This window comes from Gekko japonicus, unplaced genomic scaffold, assembly GCF_001447785.1.
Source record: "Gekko japonicus isolate JY-2015 unplaced genomic scaffold, Gekko_japonicus_V1.1 scaffold1868, whole genome shotgun sequence".
Lineage (NCBI taxonomy): Eukaryota > Metazoa > Chordata > Lepidosauria > Squamata > Gekkonidae > Gekko > Gekko japonicus.
The window spans coordinates 270687-293316 of record NW_015164247.1 but is presented as its reverse complement, the minus strand read 5'-3'; the positions used below and the strand labels follow the sequence as shown (position 1 = coordinate 293316).

The 22630-nt window shown below is 41.2% G+C and overlaps 1 protein-coding gene across 5 annotated transcripts in view; it reads left to right on the top strand.

Annotated features, from left to right (window-relative positions):
• AKAP9 (A-kinase anchoring protein 9) overlaps positions 1–22630 on the top strand; it is a 143049-nt gene that overhangs the window by 81737 nt on the left and 38682 nt on the right. For all 5 annotated transcript variants that reach the window (XM_015408640.1, XM_015408637.1, XM_015408636.1 and 2 more), the window contains exons 24-27: positions 15161–15373; positions 16710–16748; positions 18197–18429; positions 19672–19791. In XM_015408640.1, the coding sequence (XP_015264126.1) occupies positions 15161–15373; positions 16710–16748; positions 18197–18429; positions 19672–19791 (605 nt within the window). The remainder of the gene's footprint in view (positions 1–15160; positions 15374–16709; positions 16749–18196; positions 18430–19671; positions 19792–22630) is intronic.

Sequence of the window (22630 nt, the reverse complement as noted above, 5' to 3'; positions counted from 1 at the left end):
GCCCCCTTCCTCCATTGTTTCCAGAGGACTAAAATCAAACCAGAGAATCTCTGCAATAGAAACTGAAGGAGGGACATTTTTGCAAGCCCAGCAGAACAAGTGAAATGTACAGAGTACCCAGCAGTACCAATGCAATCACAGAATGCCTAGCAGAACACAGTGCCATTGCGGCAATGCCAGCTCAACAGGACTGACATCAAGCACAGAATCACAGTCCAAGAAAGCAGCGGGTTGAAAGCCCAGGAAGCCCAGTGCCACTTCGGCAATGCATGCTCAACAGGACTAATATCAAGCACAGAATCACAATCCAAGCGGGGGGGGGGCTGGAAACCCAGCAGAACCAGTGCAATGTACAGTGCCCAGGTAACCCAGTGCCATTGTGGCAATGCCAGCTGATGTCAAGCACAGGATCATAGTCTGGGGGGGGGAGTTGGAAGCCAAGCAGCACCAGTGCAGTGTCCAGTAAACCCAGTGCCATTGTAGCAATGTCAGCTGATATCAAGCACAGAATCACAGTCCAAGTGAGGGAGCAGTTGGATGCTCAGCAGAACCAGTGCATTGTGCAGTGCTCAGCAAACCCAGTGCCTTCTGTTCATAATATTAACAAAGGTTTGCTACTATATTACTCTTCAATACATTCTGTTACCAAGCAGGATAGGGATGAGAAGGTATTGAGAACATTGTTTCCAGAGGACTAAAATCAAACCAGAGAATCTCTGCAATAGAAACTGAAGGAGGGACATTTTTGCAAGCTCAGCAGAACAAGTGAAATGTACAGAGTACCCAGCAGTACCAATGCAATCACAGAATGCCTAGCAGAACACAGTGCCATTGCGGCAATGCCAGCTCAACAGGACTGACATCAAGCACAGAATCACAGTCCAAGAAAGCAGCGGGTTGAAAGCCCAGGAAGCCCAGTGCCACTTCGGCAATGCATGCTCAACAGGACTAATATCAAGCACAGAATCACAATCCAAGCGGGGGGGGGGCTGGAAACCCAGCAGAACCAGTGCAATGTACAGTGCCCAGGTAACCCAGTGCCATTGTGGCAATGCCAGCTGATGTCAAGCACAGGATCATAGTCTGGGGGGTGGGAGTTGGAAGCCAAGCAGCACCAGTGCAGTGTCCAGTGTCCAGTAAACCCAGTGCCATTGTAGCAATGTCAGCTGATATCAAGCACAGAATCACAGTCCAAGTGAGGGAGCAGTTGGATGCCCAGCAGAACCAGTGCATTGTGCAGTGCTCAGCAAACCCAGTGCCTTCTGTTCATAATATTAACAAAGGTTTGCTACTATATTACTCTTCAATACATTCTGTTACCAAGCAGGATAGGGATGAGAAGGTATTGAGAACAAGAAGTGAAAATAAAGGAAGGGGGCACAGAAAAAAAATAGGTAAGGGGAGACAGAAATGACTGAGAAAAACATAAATTAAGAGAGGGAAAGGTTTTTTTTCTTGCTGCAACATGCTAACTACTACTTTGCAAGATTTGGCTGAGATAGGTGCAAAGAAAGGAAGAGAGAAAGGCTAGACTGTTGAAGGAAAATGACCTGCAGGTCGGTAATTACTGTAGCAGCTATCAGCTCGCTGGCTTGGTTGTATGATCTGTTAAGCAGTCAGTCTGGGAGAAAGGGAAGTCTAGCCGATTCCTAGCCTTTTTTGCTATGCTCAGACTTCCTTGCGCCTTTAGTGGCTGCAGTCAGAACTGCATTTTAAAAATAAAAGGAAAGGTGCTTGGCTGGATGCAGCATGACACTGGCTTTGAGGGCCCCCTTCAAGAGTCGTCCTCAAGCTGCACCGGGATGGACTGCACCCCCCACCCTTGGTATACTACTGATTAATTCAAATCTCTTCGTCTGGGAGAAAGGGAAGTCTAGCCGATTCCTAGCCTTTTTTGGTATGCTCAGACTTCCCTGCGCCCCTAGTGGCTGCAGTCAGAACTGCATTTTAAAAATAAAAGGAAAGGTGCTTGGCTCGATGCAGCATGACACTGGCTTCGAGGGCCCCCTTCAAGAGCCGTCTTCAAGCTGCACTGGGATGGACTGCACCCCCCACCCTTGATATACTACTGATTAATTCAAATCTCTTTGAAAAAGGGAAAGAAGTGGCCATAATGAGAGAACAGAAACGAAGAAAAAGTGCATGTTGGTTTGGAAACTACTAACATTAAGGGGTGGGGCAGATCCACAGTGGATCATCTGACCTCTACTTTCATTTAAGTAGAGGCTTGAATTATTTCCTTTGAATAATATCATTCCTTTGCTCTGTTGACAAACAGCCATGTTTTCCTGAGGGTGTGTTAATGGTGAAAGCAACCAATTGATGATATCAGTGAGTGCCTGTGCCTTGACAAATTCATAGGGAATTCTTTAGATTTTGTTTTTCATCACTTGAATTTGTTCAGTTTGCTCTCCCTTATTATAAAACTTGAAAGATTATAAGGTCATATGAAAGGGGAGTTCCGCGTTCTGTACTCACAGTATCAGACTTCATGTATGACTCAGCATAACTAGCTGTTATACAGTTTTAACAGATTCTGTGACATCCTCTTAACAATGTCCGGCACTTCTAATAGAATTATGGCACTAAACAGAGTAGGGTTGACTTAAGTGGTTTTCTTTGTGTCGTGCTCCCAAGATAAAAGATGCAAAGGGGAGGTCCTTTAACATAGTTGGAAGGATCCCAGTGCAGCACTGTCCTGAAGGGCAAATTGGTTCAGGTCAGCCATTACAGCTGCTGCAGGCTCATCCATCATCTCTTCCCATGCTGCCATTGGCTAGGTCTGTGGCTGCTCAGCTTGTACCTGGTCAGCAGTGGTGTGAGAGGAGGTGATGGGTGAGCCTCCATCCATTGCTGCTGCTGGCCGGAGCTTAGCTCTCAAGCCCATTCCCACTTGCACCTGGCCAGCAGTGGCATGGGAGCAGGCAGTAGGCAAGCCTTTGTCTAGGAATGTTACCTGTCAGATCCATGTGAAATGGCCTTTATGTGGCCATTGGTGGCACCGCACAAGTAGGTGACAGGCAAGCCTGTGCCCATTGTCTTGCCTTGCAGAGGTTGCATAGTTCACCTTGCCCTTGGGTCCCTGTCAGAAGCTGAGCCAACCAGACTGATTAGGGGTTTCTTGCTCTCTCATTCATGCTGACTGGTGATTATTTTCTAATGACTGTCAAGTGGTTTACTAATGGTCCCTTGGGCAATTGTTATAAAAAGCTAAAAAGACTTGATTCATGCCCCTTCTCACAAGCAGATCTACTGACTCTGACATTACTGAAGCCGACAGCCTTTTATAATATGATGTTGTCATCTTGGTTTTTATAATGGACACATTTATGCCACAATTATTACATTTCTTTCTTGTTTGGAAATGTTGCTGTGCATTATGCTCAAAACAAATCCAGCAAGGAGAAGGACCAAACAGCACATTTTCCATAGGGAAAAAATATGCCCTTCTGACCTCATATAACAAATGAAACATCTCTGTCTGTAATGCCACTGATTATAGCTTTAACCTATGTGTATATATGGTAAGGCTTGTGGATTTCTCTACTAGCTTCACTGTGTTCTGTGATCTATCTGGTTTGCTTTACATGGTGGCATTCTGGGACAAGTGACCAATTACATATAACTGTATCCTTGAAAGCTCTAAGTTAGACTGCGATCAGATGGCAGGCTTGGCATGGTCTGGCCGTGCCTCTAATCTCTCCAGAGCTATTTGTTCCGGAGAGGGAGTGACCAGACACGGCACCCTTCTTTAAGAAAACAAAACAAACCCCCCCTCTATTTTGCACATACGCAGAACTGGGTGAATATGCCATGGGTGAATATGCAGTTATGTGCATATCACTAAGTGGAGGGGGGGAATGGCCAGGGAGCAGAAGCCACAGACCTCCAAATGTCTTGAACATGCAATGGGTGATCAGATGGCATGCATGCTGGGACAATTTGAGCTGTAAATACTGGACTTTCTCCAGTGTCAAGGAAGCATGGGATGAGGATTGGAGGCTGACTAATGGAAGGGAAGGGAAGGGAAGGGAAGGGAAGACAGATGTCACTGAATGGACACACACATTAAATCCGGCTGGGAGAAGGGACGACATTGGACCTAACAGCCTGTCTGATCACAGCCCTAGTGTGTCAGTCTGTAAATTGAGCACTTAACCTGTGATATTTGACTCTTCTGTTTTTCTTGTACATTTTTACCATGGACTTATTAATGCCACCAGCATGGGTTAGGTGAAGTCTGGACCCAAGTGTTTTTACCTCCTAAATCACCTAAATCTTTCCATAGGGCCATTCTTCCTCCCTTCCATTTGCAGTATCATTACACTATCCATACTATCCCCTATCCAAAGTCCAGTCTGAAGAGATGTTATACAAGCATATGCAAGTTGGCATAACCTGAACTCTCCACCCTTTGGTGTGACAGTTACCTGACTGAAAGCCTGTTTAACATATCCTTGTGCAGCTCGTTTGACCCAAATCCTTTATGTGTGAAATCCTGTTTTCTATATATTCAGTGACTGGCTTAGTTTGCAGCCAATGTGTTTAATAAATAAGTTTATAAACATTTATACCACTGATCAGTAATGCATTTTGGTGTACATATTCAGTGACTGGCTTAGTTTGCAGCCAGTGTATTTAATAAATAAATGTAGAAACATTTATACCACTGATCAGTAAGGCATTTGGTGTGTGTAAGTGGTGATTGCACACACACACACATTTCTCAAATCCTAACCATTCCTCTCTTAACAAAGCACCATATATTGCTGCTACTTAGCTCATCATTTTCTAGAACATTTCTCAGAACTCTTTTATCTTTTTACCAGAATTTATCAATGGCTCTTTAACAGTCAAATATATTATGCTGCCAGCACAGCAACCAGAGCAACTTCCTGCAGGGTGCAGTATTAGGCCACATGATCAGGACTACACTGAGCTCAGTTTCTGGGAAGGGCAATGCTGATTTGGAAAGGAATTGTAATGTGCGCTACTCCCACATGGCCTAGGGCTTTTGTTATGCATGGGAAAGAAGGGGATCCATCAGCAGATGGGGAAGGTAAATTTAACAAGATGAAAGTTACGCAAGGACTTTAAAAAGTAGTCTTTGAACTGACAAATTATAAATAATCTTAGAGCGTGTCGAATACATTAGAATGACTGTCAAATTAAAAAGGGCCTATTGATCCAATAAGTCAACAGACCAGATTTTAATAGAGATTATTCTGGTTTGTTCATTGCACTTTGTGGTTAGTCCATATTTTGTCAATTCAAAGCGAACATTTTAAAGAGTTCATTCATTTAACAGTTCGTTCAGAAGCCACAGACCTCCAAATGTCTTGAGCATGCAATGGGTGATCAAATTCCACTGGTACATTGTTTTAACATCTGCTTCAAAAGCGTATGTTCTCCTTCATTAAAATAATTTTGGAGACTGACAACTTGAATAGTTAGGGTCATAATTCAGATCTCCAAGAGATTCCATCTAGTAGTTGCCCTAGCACCTAGTCCTGACCTCTTCTCCTTTCTGTGCATATTACTTGTTTTTCTTAAGACCCTCTTGCAAGAGAAATTGACTTCAAAGGCAGGAACTGGGGGTTAATTCATGTTTTTGCAATGAAAAAAGCCAGAGAAATAAAACTTTAGTGTTAATTGACCTAATGTTTGCCACCATGTTGGCCCATTAGAATGAAAAAAAAAAATCAAGACATTGACAGGATAATTCCTTTTTAATGGCCAAAAAGTTAGAAAAGAGTTGGACTACTATTCAACATATTAACACAGCTGGACATTATTTTTAGAAGTGTAAAATTTCCAAGAGTCCGGCACCTTCTTACTCTCACGTATGTCGTTGGATAAAGCTTCCGAGATGCTGTGTAATGTTTGAGGGATTTTGATGTTGACTGGAGGTCGTACTGGGCCCAAAAAAGTAACGTTTGGGCCCTGCCCCCATGTGCCTCAGGTGCTCAATCCTTTGTGGAGTTATAGACCATGTGCAGAGGCAATGAGTACCTGAGATGCAGCGGGGGAGAGCTTTGTCCAAAGCACTGTTTGTTCTGTGGAAGAGGAAATTAAAAAATCCCTGGGTCTATATCCTGGTTTGTAAAGTACTGAGTGGACCAATAGTTGCCTCCCCTTCATCCCTTGCTCAATTCAAAATATTTCCCCATTAAAAACAAGTTGGTAACCAGAATTCTAGCTAGTACAGGATTAGTTAATGGTTTGTTGTGGTTTTCTTCAAAGTTTTTCTTAAGTTGCTATTTTTTTACTTGGACCAGTGGTATAACTATTACTGCCTTATAGATTTTGACTGGTGAAGCACTTGTGCTAAGAATCACAGCTTGCTTAATATATATTGCTGTTTCGCTAAGCCAGATTCTTCTATATATAACCAAAAACACAAGGTCATGTTATAGAGAAACATACATCTTGTTCTATGCCCCAAGGACCAGCTGCTCGTACCAAAAAGCATAATACTTGTGCAACTAAGGAAACTAAGCAATATCCCATGGGAATCAGCTGCTCAAACAAATTCCAGTGGATTTGAATAGGCCCTCGGGTGTGCCTAAAGTAATTCTTTGGAACCTAGCCAAATACAGGGATTCTAATTCCACTTAGAAAAGTTCTAATTTAGAGCAGTGCTAAGGAATAAAGGGGGGAGAGATAATGATACAGAAGAACTTGGAATGTTATGCTCTGATGGTGGGACGGGTTATAAAGTTCTTTAGATTTGGATTCTCTTAAAAATACCTGTTCCTGCAAAAAAAAAAAATGACTGCCTAAATGGGTTGCCTGCATCTCAGTATGCTTCAAAAACCTGCATGTCTGTAAATCTTCACTTATCACATTCCTTTAAGGAATATTTACGTGACTGCTGGCACTGAAATGTCCTCTTCCTCCTCCTTCCCATTTGCTCAGCTGTGAAACAATCAACTTAACTTGTGAAGACTTGTTGAAATAACTTGTAATGTTGTATCTGCTGTAATCAGGGAGTTCATAAATGAATAATTCCTGTGCTAGAAAAAATTCAGTAGTGCAAAAATATGTTGACATAACTCATAATGATGTATTTAAATAGCGGTGGGTGAACATGACTTTAAAAATGGACACGTTTTTGGCAAGCATTACGAACTGCTGGTAAATCATCCACCCCCAAAATAACAGTTTCACTGTCAGCATATTAGTTACCCTGCTCTAGCAGAAGCAATACCATAAGGAGTTTAGACTCTGTCAAGAGGCTGAACTCCTAACAGAGTCACTGAGAGTGGAACGGTCATTGCTGAGACACCAGACTAAGATGCATTCACCCCCTTCAGGCATCAGTGGCCACATCAGTAGAAGAGAATGCTAAAATAGTCTTTGAATCTTTAAAATAGTCTTTGAATATTGCATGGTCCGAGTATCAGGTGCCAGAAGTCAGGCAAGACAGTCATACAGTCTAAAGTCAGGGATCCAGAAGTCAGGCAAAGCAGAGTTGGTGGCTTAGCATCTATCGTACACATTGCATCCATGCCAGCCTCTCTTGGCTGGTTTTTATAGCCCCATGCCTAAGGGTCATGCTTGCATCCAGCTGCTCAGAAGCAATCCTGCAAATATTTATTTATTTGTTAGATTTATATCCCACCCTCCCCGAAAGCGGGCTCAAGGCAGGTAACAACAACAGCAGAGCTTACAGGGTCATTAAAACAAGTTATCATAATAAATTACTTAAAACCCTTTAGAAGATGGTGAAGTGTGCACTAATTTAGAAGGCTCCAAAAAGCTAGGATTGATGACTATCATCTTCGTTACCAGCAAGCAGCTGGCGTTATGCCAGGAGGCGTGCACTTTTCCATCCTTTCTGTAGCTCTGTTTTCAGTCTCCGTCTGCGGCGCTCTAAGGGTTTAGGCGTTACTGGTGGGGTGGGAACGACCAACTGTGGTTCACCTGCTGAAACAGGGCTGGAGGGTGTTGGTGGCTCTGCACCAGCTGTTGACTGTGAATCCTGATACCCACTGGTGGACCTCCTGATGGCACTGGTATTTCTGGCCACTGTGTGATACAGAGTGTTGGACTGGATGGGCCTTTGGCCTGATCCAACATTGGCATCTCTTATGTTCTCATATAACCAAAAACACAAGGTCATGTTATAGAGAAACATACATCTTGTTCTATGCCCCAAGGACCAGCTGCTCGTACCAAAAAGCATAATACTTGTGCAACTAAGGAAACTAAGCAATATGCCATGGGAATCAGCTGCTCAAAGAAACAAATTCCAGTGGATTTGAATAGGCCCTCGGGTGTGCCTAAAGTAATTCTTCGGAACCTAGCCAAATACAGGGATTCTAATTCCACTTAGAAAAGTTCTAATTTAGAGCAGTGCCAAGGAATAAAGGGGGGAAGAGATAATGATACAGAAGAACTTGGAATGTTATGCTCTGATGGTGGGACAGGTTATCAAGTTCTTTAGATTTGGATTCTCTTAAAAATACCTGTTCCTGCAAAAAAAAATGACTGCCTAAATGGGTTCCCTGCATCTCAGTATGCTTCAAAAACCTGCATGTCTGTAAATCTTCACTTATCACATTCCTTTAAGGAATATTTACGTGACTGCTGGCACTGAAATGTCCTCTTCCTCCTCCTCCCCATTTGCTCAGCTGTGAAACAATCAACTTAACTTGTGAAGACTTGTTGAAATAACTTGTAATGTTGTATCTGCTGTAATCAGGGAGTTCATTAATGAATAATTCCTGTGCTAGAAAAAATTCAGTAGTGCAAAAATATGTTGACATAACTCATAATGATGTATTTAAATAGCGGTGGGTGAACATGACTTTAAAAATGGACACGTTTTTGGCAAGCATTACGAACTGCTGGTAAATCATCCATCCCCAAAATAACAGTTTCACTGTCAGCATATTAGTTACCCTGCTCTAGCAGAAGCAATACCATAAGGAGTTTAGACTCTGTCAAGAGGCTGAACTCCTAACAGAGTCACTGAGAGTGGAACGGTCATTGCTGAGACACCAGACTAAGATGCATTCACCCCCTTCAGGCATCAGTGGCCACATCAGTAGAAGAGAATGCTAAAATAGTCTTTGAATCTTTAAAATAGTCTTTGAATATTATTGCATGGTCCGAGTATCAGGTGCCAGAAGTCAGGCAAGACAGTCATTCAGTCTAAAGTCAGGGATCCAGAAGTCAGGCAAAGCAGAGTTGGTGGCTTAGCATCTATCGTACACATTGCATCCATGCCAGCCTCTCTTGGCTGGTTTTTATTGCCCCATGCCTAAGGGTCATGCTTGCATCCAGCTGCTCAGAAGCAATCCTGCAAATATTTATTTATTTGTTAGATTTATATCCCACCCTCCCCGAAAGCGGGCTCAGGGCAGGTAACAACAACAGCAGAGCTTACAGGGTCATTAAAACAAGTTATCATAATAAATTACTTAAAACCATTTAGAAGATGGTGAAGTGTGCACTAATTTAGAAGGCTCCGAAAAGCTAGGATTGATGACTATCATCTTCGTTACCAGCAAGCAGCTGGCGTTATGCCAGGAGGCGTGCACTTTTCCATCCTTTCTGTAGCTCTGTTTTCAGTCTCCATCTGCGGCGCTCTAAGGGTTTAGGCGTTACTGGTGGGGTGGGAACGACCAACTGTGGTTCACCTGCTGAAACAGGGCTGGAGGGTGTTGGTGGCTCTGCACCAGCTGTTGACTGTGAATCCTGATAAGCCTGCAGTTTATTTTCTTGCTGGTCTGCTTCTGTTAACTTAAAACTGGCTACACGGAGCTCCTCTTCTCCTGAGGCATCCTCTTCTCCTGGGGAGTCCTTGCTATCGCTGAGCCCTGGCTGACCCACGGCACTTCGATTTCATTCCTAATCCCTTCAACCATAGGTTGGATTATGGAGAAAGCAAAAACAGAGCAAATCAGTAAAACGATAAATACTATGATCATTTTAAAATGTATGTAAGAAATCTAGCAGGAGCTTTCAGCCAACCCACATCATTTGAAAACAGCAGTTTCAGAATAATATAATTACTAGATCACTGAGCGTCAGAGTTAACAAGAGATCATGCCTAACTTCAGTAACCAAAGGACTGTGTAACAGCACATGTGAAATGATTTCAAATGCTCCAGATGCATAAGAACAACCTTTTCAATCCCAGGAATACTTTTAAGCCTTCCCGTATATTCGGCTGTTGGGAGCAAATTACATCTTGCCAAGAGAATTAAATGTCTGTGTTTGGGAATTTTTGTAGTAATCAAATAATTAGCAACTATAAAGCAAGTTGTAGGGATATAGACATAATACAAAGGAGAACACTTCCTGTATGAATCAATAATTAGCCCAGACCAATCGTGATAAAACTGCTTCTGTTCTTTTATTTATTATTTATTATTAATTCAGTTTATACCCCGCCCTCCCCGCGAACGGGCTCAGGTGATCAGAGTAGTAGTTAAATAGGTCATCATCTAATGAATTTCCAGTTCACACAATTTGTTGAAAAGGCATTAGCACTTGATGATAAAAATAAATCTTGCCTCATTAGATGTATTAGTTGGCTCGGGGGTTCAAATAAGAATATTTTAAACCACATCTTAATGGTATATTTCCATGTGATTGATTGTAAGGAGCACAGCCCAATTTCTAATCTAATTACTGAGTTGGAGACGCAATTAGGAATTCCCAAGATGATTCAGAAGAAGCTAGTTTGCAGACTCTCAAGATCTTTAGCAATGACATGCTGTCATAACAGTGCCCCATATAGGGTTGCAGGTAAGATCTTGGAATTGTATAGTTTGAGCAATGCTGGCTGTCCACCTTTGGTAAAATAAAATTTCTTCATGGGTATGGACAAAAGCTGAAAGTTATGATATGTTTTAGCTGACTTTTCCATGTCATTAGAGTGTCAGAAAGGATGCCCAGATTTTTGTAAGAATTAACTCCATTCCTTGCAACTTCCGAGGGTCTTCCTAGGGTCTCCAAACAGCAGTCATTTTCATTTATTTTGACTTATGCTAAGTTGCTCCATTTCATAATAATTAATAAATCGATTGATTTGGTTTCTTAAACCATGCCTAGTCAATGATAGTAGTAAGACATCATCAGCATAAAGCATAATGTTAATTTGATGCCCTCCTAATGATGGAGCCATTACATTTACTTTTGACAAGATGGGACTCGTGCAAAAAAGTGTTGAAGCCGAATTGCAACCCTGCCGCACTCCTTTTACCACAGGCATACTATCTGTTAAAAGACCTTTCCTCAACCACCTGACCTGTAGAGTTGTGCTAGTGTACAGTAACTGAATTAAACACAATAAACATTTTGAAATTGCATACTTTTGTAGCTTGGCCAACAACGGCCCCAGTCACATGGGAGGATTTGCCCCACGGGAGGGATGGATAGGGGGCGCATCAAGTGGGCGTGATCATACAGCAACATCTGGGAAGTGGCACACACCCGTCCCCAATCCGTCCCTGATCCGTCCCTTCTGGGTGAAGATGCGTCTCAAAAAGGTAGTAGCAAAACAGCACTACCTACCGGTTGCCGCGCAGCACGGGTGGGCATCTGATCGCCAACGCACCCGTCTCTCCCTCAGCGTGCGAGGTCCTGCCAAACTGCGCATGTGCATGCGCAGCGGGCTCATCTCGCTCTCCGGTCCGTGGCTTCCCCCTGGCATCTGATCATGCCAGGGAGGAACTGCGCGGCGGCTGGCGGGATCTGTTTAATCCCGCAGCCGTGGTTCTCTTTTGATGCGGCTCTAAAAAGCCGCACTTCAGCTGTCCCTTTTCCCCTAGTGTGACCGGGGCCAACATTTCTCTACTTATAGTATCAAATGCCGATTTTAAGTAAAAAAAAGACAGTATATAGTCCAAATGTGACTAGATTATCCCATAATAAATTGTAGAATAGCCCTTCCTGAAGCCAAATCATTCAGGTCCCGAAATATGGCAATCATCTATCCAAGACTTCAATCTGAGTTCCAAATGTATGGCATACAATTTGCCCCGCACAGAAAGCAAACTAAGAGGGCTATAATTTGCAGGATCTCAACAAGCACCCTTAGTTTTGTAGATGGGTACCACAAGTGATGACTGCCAATCTGCAGGGATTTCACCTGTTTGATCTAACACAGTTAAAAAAAAAAAAAGCAACCAGAAGCGAAGCCCACCAAGTGGGACTTACGAGGAACAGTTCAGATGGGATGCCATCTGGACCTGCAGCCTTACCAAGTTTTGGGCAATGGAATCAGCCTAAGAACCTAATCAGGTTCAACATTCTCCCATATTTCTGTAACTGAGTCTAGGCTATGTTTCAACTCAGAGACCTTATTACTAGCCACAGTATCTCCACTCTCACAAAGAAAATAGTCCACCCAGATTTCTGGAGAAAGTTCCTCTTCACTTTCAAGATTTCTTTGTTGCCTATTTAAATCATAAAGGGTTTTCCAAAACAGGGTTTTTTGATTGGGCACAGTTATCCAGTTTTAGCCACATCAGTCCTGTATGTCTTTGGTTTTTCACACACAATAGCCTTCTATAAACTTGTTTCTGATAAATATAACCTGAGATACGATGGTGCGTACAGCAACATTTCATTCTTTGATCGTTTCTCGAGTTCTGATTTAGCCTTCTGACAGTCATCATACCATTCCACCTTTCCCACCCTTCTTACAAGTTGCAACATTAAAAAAATATATTTTATTTTATTTTCAAAAGGAACATAACATTATCTGTGACACAAACCTTATCTTCCAGTGACAGTGAATAGCATAAAACAGATACAATATAAGAAATAAGGTTTGAAACACTCCCAATAATTTAGACCGTAACTGACCTACGTTTTGGTACATTTCTCTTGTGATATAATGACATACTAGTTTGGTAAGAATTGGAATGCACTTTTAGTTCCAATTAATTGTTCAGAAGAAGAGAATGGATAGTTCCAATGGTGATGGGGGTGGAGGAATCCTTACAGGGTAACTACTGGGCAGTATCAGTAATGGAAGATAACGTTGGCAGAGGCTGTTTCATAGACAACTGCACTGTTACTTCAGCTAACCCTGGTTAGTACTGCAGAGGAGCAGGCAATGGTAATTATTTCTAATCATCTCTTACCTCGAAAACCCTGTGATGATAATCCAAAAGGAAGGTTAAAGCAAAGGTTTATTCAAGGTATGAGCTTTTGTGTGCATGCATACTTCCTCAGATACGTTGAAATGGAAGTTAACAGTTCATATATATAGGCAGATGCCTCTACATAGGTGAACAGCAAAGTAGCATACAACTTAATGAAGATGTTTGACATATGCAGAGACCTTTCATCTATGTAGAGGCACGTGCCTATATATATATGAACTGCTAACATCCACTTCAGTGTATTTGAGGAAGTGTTGGTCTTAAAGGTGCCACTGGACTCAAAATTTGTTCTAATGCTTCATACCAACACGGATGACCACCTGAAGGTTGAAGCAGAATGTGCCAAAAGCAGGATTTGAGCTGATCGTCAAGAATACAAAAGGAATGACTACTGAGAAATTACACAACTTGTAAGGCAAATTATGAAGAAATTAAAATTGTTCAAGCTATTCCTTGGCTCCATCATCAACCAAAAGGGAGACTGCAACCCAGAAATCAGAAGGAGATTAAGACTGGGGTCAGCCAGGAAGGAGCTAGAAAAGATTCTTAAGTGTAAGGTTGTACTTCTGGTGACCAAGATCAAGATAACTCATACCGTAGTATTTCTATACCTATGTATGGATGTGAAAGTTGGGCAATGAGGAAAGCTACACGAGAAATTATTATTCATTTGAAATGTGGTGTTGCATGAGAGTTTTACGTTTGCCACAAAGTGCCAAAAAGGCAAATAAATAGGTTCTGGATCAAAAAAAGCTGGAACTCTCCATAGAAGCTAAAATGACTAAACTGAGGCTATTGTACTTTGATCACATTATGAGAGAACACGAGTCACTGGAAAAGGCAGTAATGGTTTAGGGTTTAGGGTCTTATATTATTAGCTCTGGTTTAGGGTCTTATATTATTAGATTCTGTTTGGATGATGATCTTATTTGTTTTTGCTCTCATACATTTATATGTGTAATATATACGTGCACACACCATGGAGTGATCATGAGCCAGCTTTAAGACTTGCACATATTTGCACATTCCCATGTCCTCACTGAGAGCAGCAAACATGGGGAAAGAATGACCAAACAGGTCATATTCTATAAAATAGATTATAACAGTCAGAGTTTGGTACACATCAGTAAATTGCTTGGGTTGACATGAAACACTGCAATGAATCACTGTCTAGCAGTTTCATACTGGAAAGAAAAATAGGTACAATGGTTGTCAAGTGGAAATTACTATATCATAGTTTGATGTCACCATGTTGTTCATGATCATGGGCCTGTAGGATTTGAAACTACCTGAAAACTGGGAGTATGTAGATGTCATCTTGTGAAACCCAGTGGTTGGAAGGAATAACCTGTCTCTTTAACACTTCTATAAAATGAATGGGGAAGTAGACTTGTGCTGTTGCTTTTAAATATTAAATGCAGGAGTACTCCAGAAAGGCATTCTGAATGTGTCAGTTGTGCTTACATATGTTTGATAGTAGCTTTATGTCTATCTATGTGTTTGTGTTTTGTTGAATTTTTGTTGTTGTTGTTGTTGTTCTACATACATGTTTTTAAAACATACATATGTTTTGGCAACTTGCTACCTTGAGGACCCTGGAAAGGCAGCATAAAAATGTTTTAAATAAATAAATTGTACCCATCCCTGCTTCACATAATTAAGGCACACCAAATGGTGCTTTTGAGTGGGAATGTAAAACTAAAATTGCAAATGAAAACTATTTTAAACTGCATCCTTAAATCCTTGCACTGTCATTGTGCTATAGCAGATCTTTGCAACTGGATTGCCCGCAAAGGTTGTAAATGATTGCTGTAGTACAGCATTAGTATAATACCCAACCATATGTGGATGCAGCCTCTGGTTTTTTTTCCATTAGGATGAAACTTTTTAGCTGAGAATTTCACTTTTACCATTTATAGTTATGTAATGTTAACTTGTCCTGGAAAGAGATTTCCATTTTTTCCCCTGCTGTAATTTTGATGTACCTACTTGAAAATGACCATGCTTGATCACTTTTTTTTGTTCTCTTATAGGTCTTATTGATGGTTATGCAGATGAAAAATCACTTCTGGAAAAGCAAATCCAGGAAAAAACAGATGTAATTGAACATCTTGAGCAAGACCTCCTTTGTACAGGTAACAAATTACAGGAACTAGAGGCTGAGAGGCAGCAGCTTCAGGAAGAGAAGGAGTTGCTCTTCAGACAGAAGGATGCTATGAAGGCTGATGCAGGACCAATAGAACAACGTATGTATTCCCAACAATCTTCCAAATCTGCATTCTGTTTTTACTTTCTGATATCGTATGGCTTTTCATGAACATACATAGAACTGTAAAGGTGGGAGTGGGAGGGTCCTCAGGGCCAGCTGCTCTTTCAGCAGCCTCTGAACTCAAGGTGAGACAGGTAGTAAAACCTGGAGGGAAAAAACCTTTCCTAACCCCAAATGTGGCAGTCAGCCTTGATCCCACTCACCCAGCTTTGCTTTGCTTTTCTTACCTCACACTGAGCAATGTGAGAGGGCTAACAACTTTCAAATTTATCTGATACCTAAGGATAGCACCTGGCTACTCCTAAATATTATTCCAGGGATTTATTCACTGTGGTTTTTTGACTTCAAAATAAAGTCACTGGGAAGTATTTACTTAAGTATCTGAAATGGACTTCAAGTGTACTTCCCCCCCCCTCATCCTTGCTTCAAGGTGTTCAGCATTTTCCCTCATAATATTTGCCAAAGGTCACCCAAAGAACTTCATACCTGAACTGAGGCTTGAAACTTGGGTTTCCTTTACCCCAACCAAATATTTTAATTATAGCAACACAGTATAAAACTCTTGCCTTTGTGTACTAACCTGAGAACCTTCACAGTCAAGTAGAATTAGAAAAATCTCCATAGGAAAGAAAGTGCTCAGGAGTCATGAAAGAAAATTATGTATGCCCCAGGTTTTGAGGTGGACATCCTATAGAAAGAAAACACAAAGTTATGACTTAAATATTTGTTTAAAAATGTGTTTTTATAAAGCAAATTCATGTTTTAATCCTGCGTTCAGTAAGAAACTGTGTCTCTTTTTGAGATAATATTTACTGAAAGTAGTAAAATATGCTAAAGATGTTTATTTAGCAGTATGATCTCTGTAAGTAGTTTGTGGAATGCTATCTTTTCAACTAAAATAATGCAGAAGCAGGAATAATTGTTGCCTCCTGTTCATTACTTTTGAATAGGTATATTGTATAAGGCAATTAATGTTAGAATATGGTTTTCTCTTTCACAGTAATCTTACAATCATTAGTTTCAGTATTAGGTGCATTGATATTAATTTATAATACAATGTTCATGGTACTATTTGACTGTTCACTGTCTAGAAGAACCAAATGTAAGTTTCACATTCGAATTATTGGCAAATAACATAACTCTCATACTTAATAGATTAATGACACATTTCTTATCAGGCATTTTCACTGAACTCCACATTTTATCTTCAGCTTCATTTTTCTCATATAGTATTACACCTTGAGAAAACTGTAGATGGCATGTGAATTACTTTTGCTTCTTGTTTTTGTTTTTTTGTTTTTCTGTTCTCCTAGGCCTAGTAGATGCTGCAGTCGATGCAGCTTCCCAAGCAGGTGTGTTTGTATATTGCATGGCCAATCTTTCACTGGGTGGCAGATTTTTACTACTTATTAATCGTGGTCTTTTCTTTTGGGCTTTCAGCTTACTAACATGACTTTAATTTTTGCTGGCCTGCAGCTTTCATATTGTCTTTCATGCTCACAGCTTTTCTTTTGAATAACAATTGCTCACAATTTCTAAATACAATACATCAGTAACGATTTTTAAGCAGATCCATTTAACCATCATCTTGGTCATTAATGATTTGTGAGTTGAGGTGGTGTTAGTGTACAGTAACCTTTTGTTTTGCTTTTAAGCTGCAAATATATCAGTTTGTAATCACTTACCAAATATACTTCTATATTGACATGTGATGTTCAGTAAGCATGATGTAAGATGATGGTACCCAAAATATCTGTATTGTATAATACAAGAAAATGGCCAATATCTGTTGACTTTTTTCCTCTCTGCCCTGCATATGTATCAAAGACCCTGATCTATCAGTCTATTACTCTGTAGTGAATCACAGGGGGCTTCTGTTTGCAGCCTGTGTATCCATTATATATTGAAGGTTATTCAGATATGGTATATTGTGAATCACTTATATTGGTAGAATTCCTTTTGATTATTTATGTTAGGCAATATGTTCATTATGAGGCCCCTTCTGATGTAGTACATACATCTCCATATGCAGCATCATTAAGTGGAAGAAGTCTACAGTGTGCCTCCTTGGTATACCGTTGTAGCTCAGCTCCCGAGAGGCGTGGCGCAGACGCGGGGAATAGCCATGCTACTAGCAATTTGATAGTGACTGTGAACATCCAGAATTACTGGAATGGGAAGGAGACTTGTTCTAGAGTCCAGTGCTGCTGATGTAATAGAAGAACAAGTTCTAAGTTCTTTCCCAAACAATTTAGAATATTTTTAAAAGTGGAGGGAGGGAAGAATGAGGTGTGTGTGTGCGCAAACTCAGAGCCCTTAACAGAACATCCCAGTTGCAGGTAAGAAATGTCCTCCTGTATTCTTGTTGTAACTCACCAGGTGAAGGTCTATGGTATTCTGCCTTAACTATACATATACATCTCTTGTTGGAAAAAGTATGTTGAGACTGGATCAGCCCTATTGGATGAGAAAATAGCTGGGTTTTAATGCCATCATACATTTTACCCAGTGTTAAATTGAATATATGATTTCTGATGGCGACACACAACTTCATAATCTTCTGTGTGACTAGTTAACCAATTAAAATAATGCGAGTTATAAAAGAAGTCATTAATAGCTTTCTGTGATATCTTTTTATTCCTATGAAAAGATATCACAGAATACAGGTATGGTAAAACCCAAATCTATTTCCATCCTTTGTTGTACTCTAGTATGAGCACATGGAGTTATCAGTGGTTTTATTGTGATACACAAAGTTAGTTATAGTCTATCTAAAGCAATTGATGCCCTTATAAAACAGAGTTGCTGGCGGAGACAGAAAAGCTTATGAAGGAAAAAATAGAAGTACAGCGGCAAGCTGAAAAAGAATATGACTACCTTCAGAAGCAGGTGAAGGTACTAGAAGCTGATATAGAGGAGCAGGTCAACCGTCTTTTGGAATTAGAGCAAGAAAAGAATGCAGAATTAATGGATCTAAGGCAGCAGAACCAAGCTTTGGAGAAACAACTGGAGAAAACTAAGAAGTTTCTAGATGTAAGTAAGAGAATAGTAAGAGAATAGATCAAGGTGGGTTAGCTGTGTTAGTCTGTCTGTAGCAGTAGAAAAGAGTAAGAGTCCAGTAGCACCTTAAAGACTAACAAAATTTGTGGCTGGGTAGGAGCTTTCTTGAGACTCTGCTCACTTCTTCAGATACAGCCAGAATGTATCTGAAGAAGTGAGCAGTGACTCACAAAAGGTCATGCCCTGCCACAATTTTTTTTAGTCTTTAAAGTGCTACTGGACTCTTACTCTTTTCTACTGCAGTAAGAGAACAGTTAGTTATCTTACAGAGCTGCAAATCCATCTAGCCTTTTAAGTCAGGATAAAAAGGGTATTGTATCCATGTTAACCCTGTATATTAAAAAGGATTCTTTCCAGTGCATTTTAAAGTAATAATAACATTGTTTTATGTATATTAACAATAAAGGCATTATGTATATTAACAATGTAAACAAATAAATGACAAATGGCCTTAATTTCAAAATTTAAAATCAGATATTTTCAGCCTAAATATACCAGAAAATTATATTAATGTGAGCATGAATTTGCCCCTTCACATATTTGGAAACAATGTTGGAGGGAACTTAGTGCTGTAACAAAGATGTAATTTTGCTGAAGGAATTACTAGTGTAATATCTCTGTATTGTGGCTTGTTAATGTTCTCCTGCAGTACAACCGGAAATTCAAGTTAGCAGTAATAAGTGCCAGTTGTGGGGTAATAGCCAAAAAAATTAGCTTATGACTTTGCTATATTGTCAGACATTTAGATTTTTACATTGGCCCCTGCAGTTTCCTAAACTAAAATGTATACGTCATTAATCCGGTCACAAATGAGAAGGCAAGAAGGAGGATTGCCTGATATCTCCAGGCTTCTTACTTCCCAGTGCTTGCATCACATTTATAAATGAGTCAGCAGTGCTGTAGGCTGCTGGTTTACATCCCACCTAGAGTGCTGTCACAAACTGCTTTGATAATATACAGCAGAAATAAACCAGCATTGTTTTTCCCACCTGACAGGATAAATTGGTTGCAGTAGATTAAAGGTGCCACTGGACTCAAAATTGGTTCTGCTGCTTCAGACCAACGCGGCTGCCCACCTGGGGCTCCCTACTGTCTACCAACGGCAGATATATTGAACAATAAACTAAAGCAAGGCATTGTGCATTCATAATTTAAATGTTTGTCAAAATGAGTTCGCTATAAGAAATTGAATGAATATAATATAATGTGTTTCAGGAACAGGCAATTGATAGGGAGCATGAGAGGGATGTATTCCAGCAGGAGATACAAAAACTTGAGCACCAGCTTAAGATTCCCCAGAGATTTCAGCCTGTCAATGAACACCAAAACAGAGAGGTAAGATACTGAACGGCTGTCATCTATATTTCTCATGAATGCACAAAATTGAAGCAAGAATAGAAGTGATGTAATGATGTGTAAGGCAAATGCCAGATTGCAATAAGCACCAGTGAGAATGGGGAGAGGGAAATATTATGAAAAGTGTCCCCAGCAATAAACTCACCCAAAACTAATCAAGTTAACAGCTGATAGAATTGTATTTGATGACATGATGGCCAAGATCAGGTGAGTTTTATATGCCCAAGGGGCACTGGAACATGACAAACCACTTTTGAAATTGAGGGGACTGTTTAAAGACATAAGGGTCTTCTTTTAAAAAAATAAAATAAAATCTCAATCATTATCCCTAAGTTAGCATTTACCGTACTTTCGAAGACAGATTGCAACATGACATAGAGTGCTGCTGGTGAGACGGTTCTCCTGTTCAAATGAAAAGTCAGAAGACCTATTGGGCGTGGTCGGGGCCCTTTAACATGCTTCAAGAGCTCGTAAGAGCCTAACAGTAGTCATGCTGGATCAGGCTGATGGTCCATCTAGTTCAGCACCCTGTTTCCAACTGGCTACTCAGATTCCTCAAGGAGGCCCAAAAGCAGAGTCTTCATTCTGCCTGTGAATCTGGAGGCCCCATTTGGCTATCACAGCTTGGAGCCAACAGCATACCTGTCCTCTCTAAATATGTCCAGCTCTTTTAAAGTAAACCAGTCATGACATTTTTTGGTAGTGATAAGTTCCCAAGTCAGCTTCCTGTTGTGTAAATGCTGCTTCTTGTTGTCCATCTTGAATCTGTTGCCAGCCAGTTTCATAGGTGAGCCTGAGTTCCTTCATTATGAGAGAAGGAGAAAAGTTTCCACAATCCATTTTCTCTGCATCAGGCATAATTTTGTAGGGCTCTCTCTTATCATGTCACCCACTGTCACCTTTTTTTCCTAACTTAAAAAGCCCTAGATGGTGTTATGGCAGGCACTCCAACCCCATGGTCCTTTTGGTTGCCCCCCCTTTAAAAAATTTCTCCCAGTTTTAATCTCCCTTTTGAGATGCAGGGAACAGAACTGTATGTGGTATTCATAGAATCACAGAGTTGGAAGGGGCCATACAGGCCATCTAGTCCAAATCAGTGCAGGATCAGCCTACAGTATCCCTGACAAGTGTTTGTCCAGACGCTGCTTAAAGACTGCCAGTGAGGGAGAGCTCACCACCTCCCTAGGCAGCTGATTCCATTGTTGCACAACTCTGTCGAAACGTTTCTCCTACGATCTAGCCGGTACCTTCCCACCCTTAGTTTAAACCCATTATTGTGAGTCCTATCCTTTGCTGCCAACAGGAACAGCTCCCTGCCCTCTTCTAAGTGACAGCCCTTCAAATACTTAAAGAGAACAATCATGTCCCCCTCAACCTCCTCTTCTCCAGATTGAACATGCCCAAGTCCCTCAGCCTTTCCTCATAGGGCTTGGTCTCCAGACCCCCTGATCATTCTTGTTGCACTTCTCAGCACCTGCTCCATTCTGCCCACATCTTTTTTGATGTGAGGCCTCCAAAAGTGCACACAATACACAAGGTGCGGCCTGACCAATGCAGTGTACAATGGGACTATCACAACTTGTTATTTGGATGTTATTCCTCTGTTGATACACCCCAAGATCACATTATACTTTTTTTGTCTCCGCATCACACTGGCTGCTCACATTTAACTTTTGGTCCACCCTTACCCCAAGATCTTCTTCACACGTGCTGCTACTCAGAAGTGTATCCCCCATCCAGTATGCATGTTCCTCATTTTTGTTACCCAGATGTAGAACTCAGCATTTATCCTTGTTAAATTGCATCTTGTTCACATCTGCCCACTTTTGCAGCGTGTTCAGATCTTGTTGAATTTTATCTCGATCTTCTGGTGTGTTCACTGGTCCTCCCAATTTAGTGTCATCTGCAAATTTAATGAGTATCCCCTCCACACCCTCATCCAGATCATTTATAAAAGTATTGAGAAGTACTGGGCCCAGAACCAAGCCCTGTGGCACCCCATTGGACACCTTTCTCCATAGTTTACTCATCAGAACATCATGGGGAACCCTGTCAAAAGCTTTACTGAAATGCAGGCAAACAACATCAACAGTAAGCTTGATCCAGTAAGCTTGTCACTCGATCAAAGAAGGAAATGAGGTTGATCTGACAGGACCTGTTGGGGACAAATCCGTGCTGACTTCCCCAGATCACCGTCCTTTAGAGGCTCACAGAGGCCCTTTAAAATCTGCTCCAGTATCTTCCCTGGGACAGAGGTCAGACTGACTGGCCCGTAGTTTCCTGGGTCATCCCTCCTCACTTTTTTGAAAATTGGGATAACATCTGCCCTCCTCCAGTCTTGTGGCCCATCTCCCATCCTTCAAGAGGTCTGGAAGACTATGGACAAAGGCTCTGCAAGCTCTCTAGAAAGTTCTTTGAGCCTGGGGGATTTATACTCATTCAGTGCTGCCAGGTGCTTCTCAGCTACCTCTCTGTCCATGTCAACCAGCAGCCCAGATGCTGTGACTTGCCTACTACCATCTCTAGATGAGCCTGATCTCTTCTTCAGGGAAAAAACCGAGACAAAATAGGCATTGAGCCTTTCTGCTTTCTCTCTATCCTCTGTCAGAGTTTCTCCATTTTCACCCAGCAGTGGGCCCATCGCCTCTTTTATCTTGCATTTGCTCCTCACATATCTGAAGAAGAGTTTCTTGTTGTATCAAGCCTCCCTGGCCAGCGTTAGCTCACAGTGAGCTTTGGCCTCTCTGATGGCTGACCCTACGGTGCCTAATAACCCACAGATACTCTTCTTTAGAGGTATGTCCTTGTCTCCATTTCT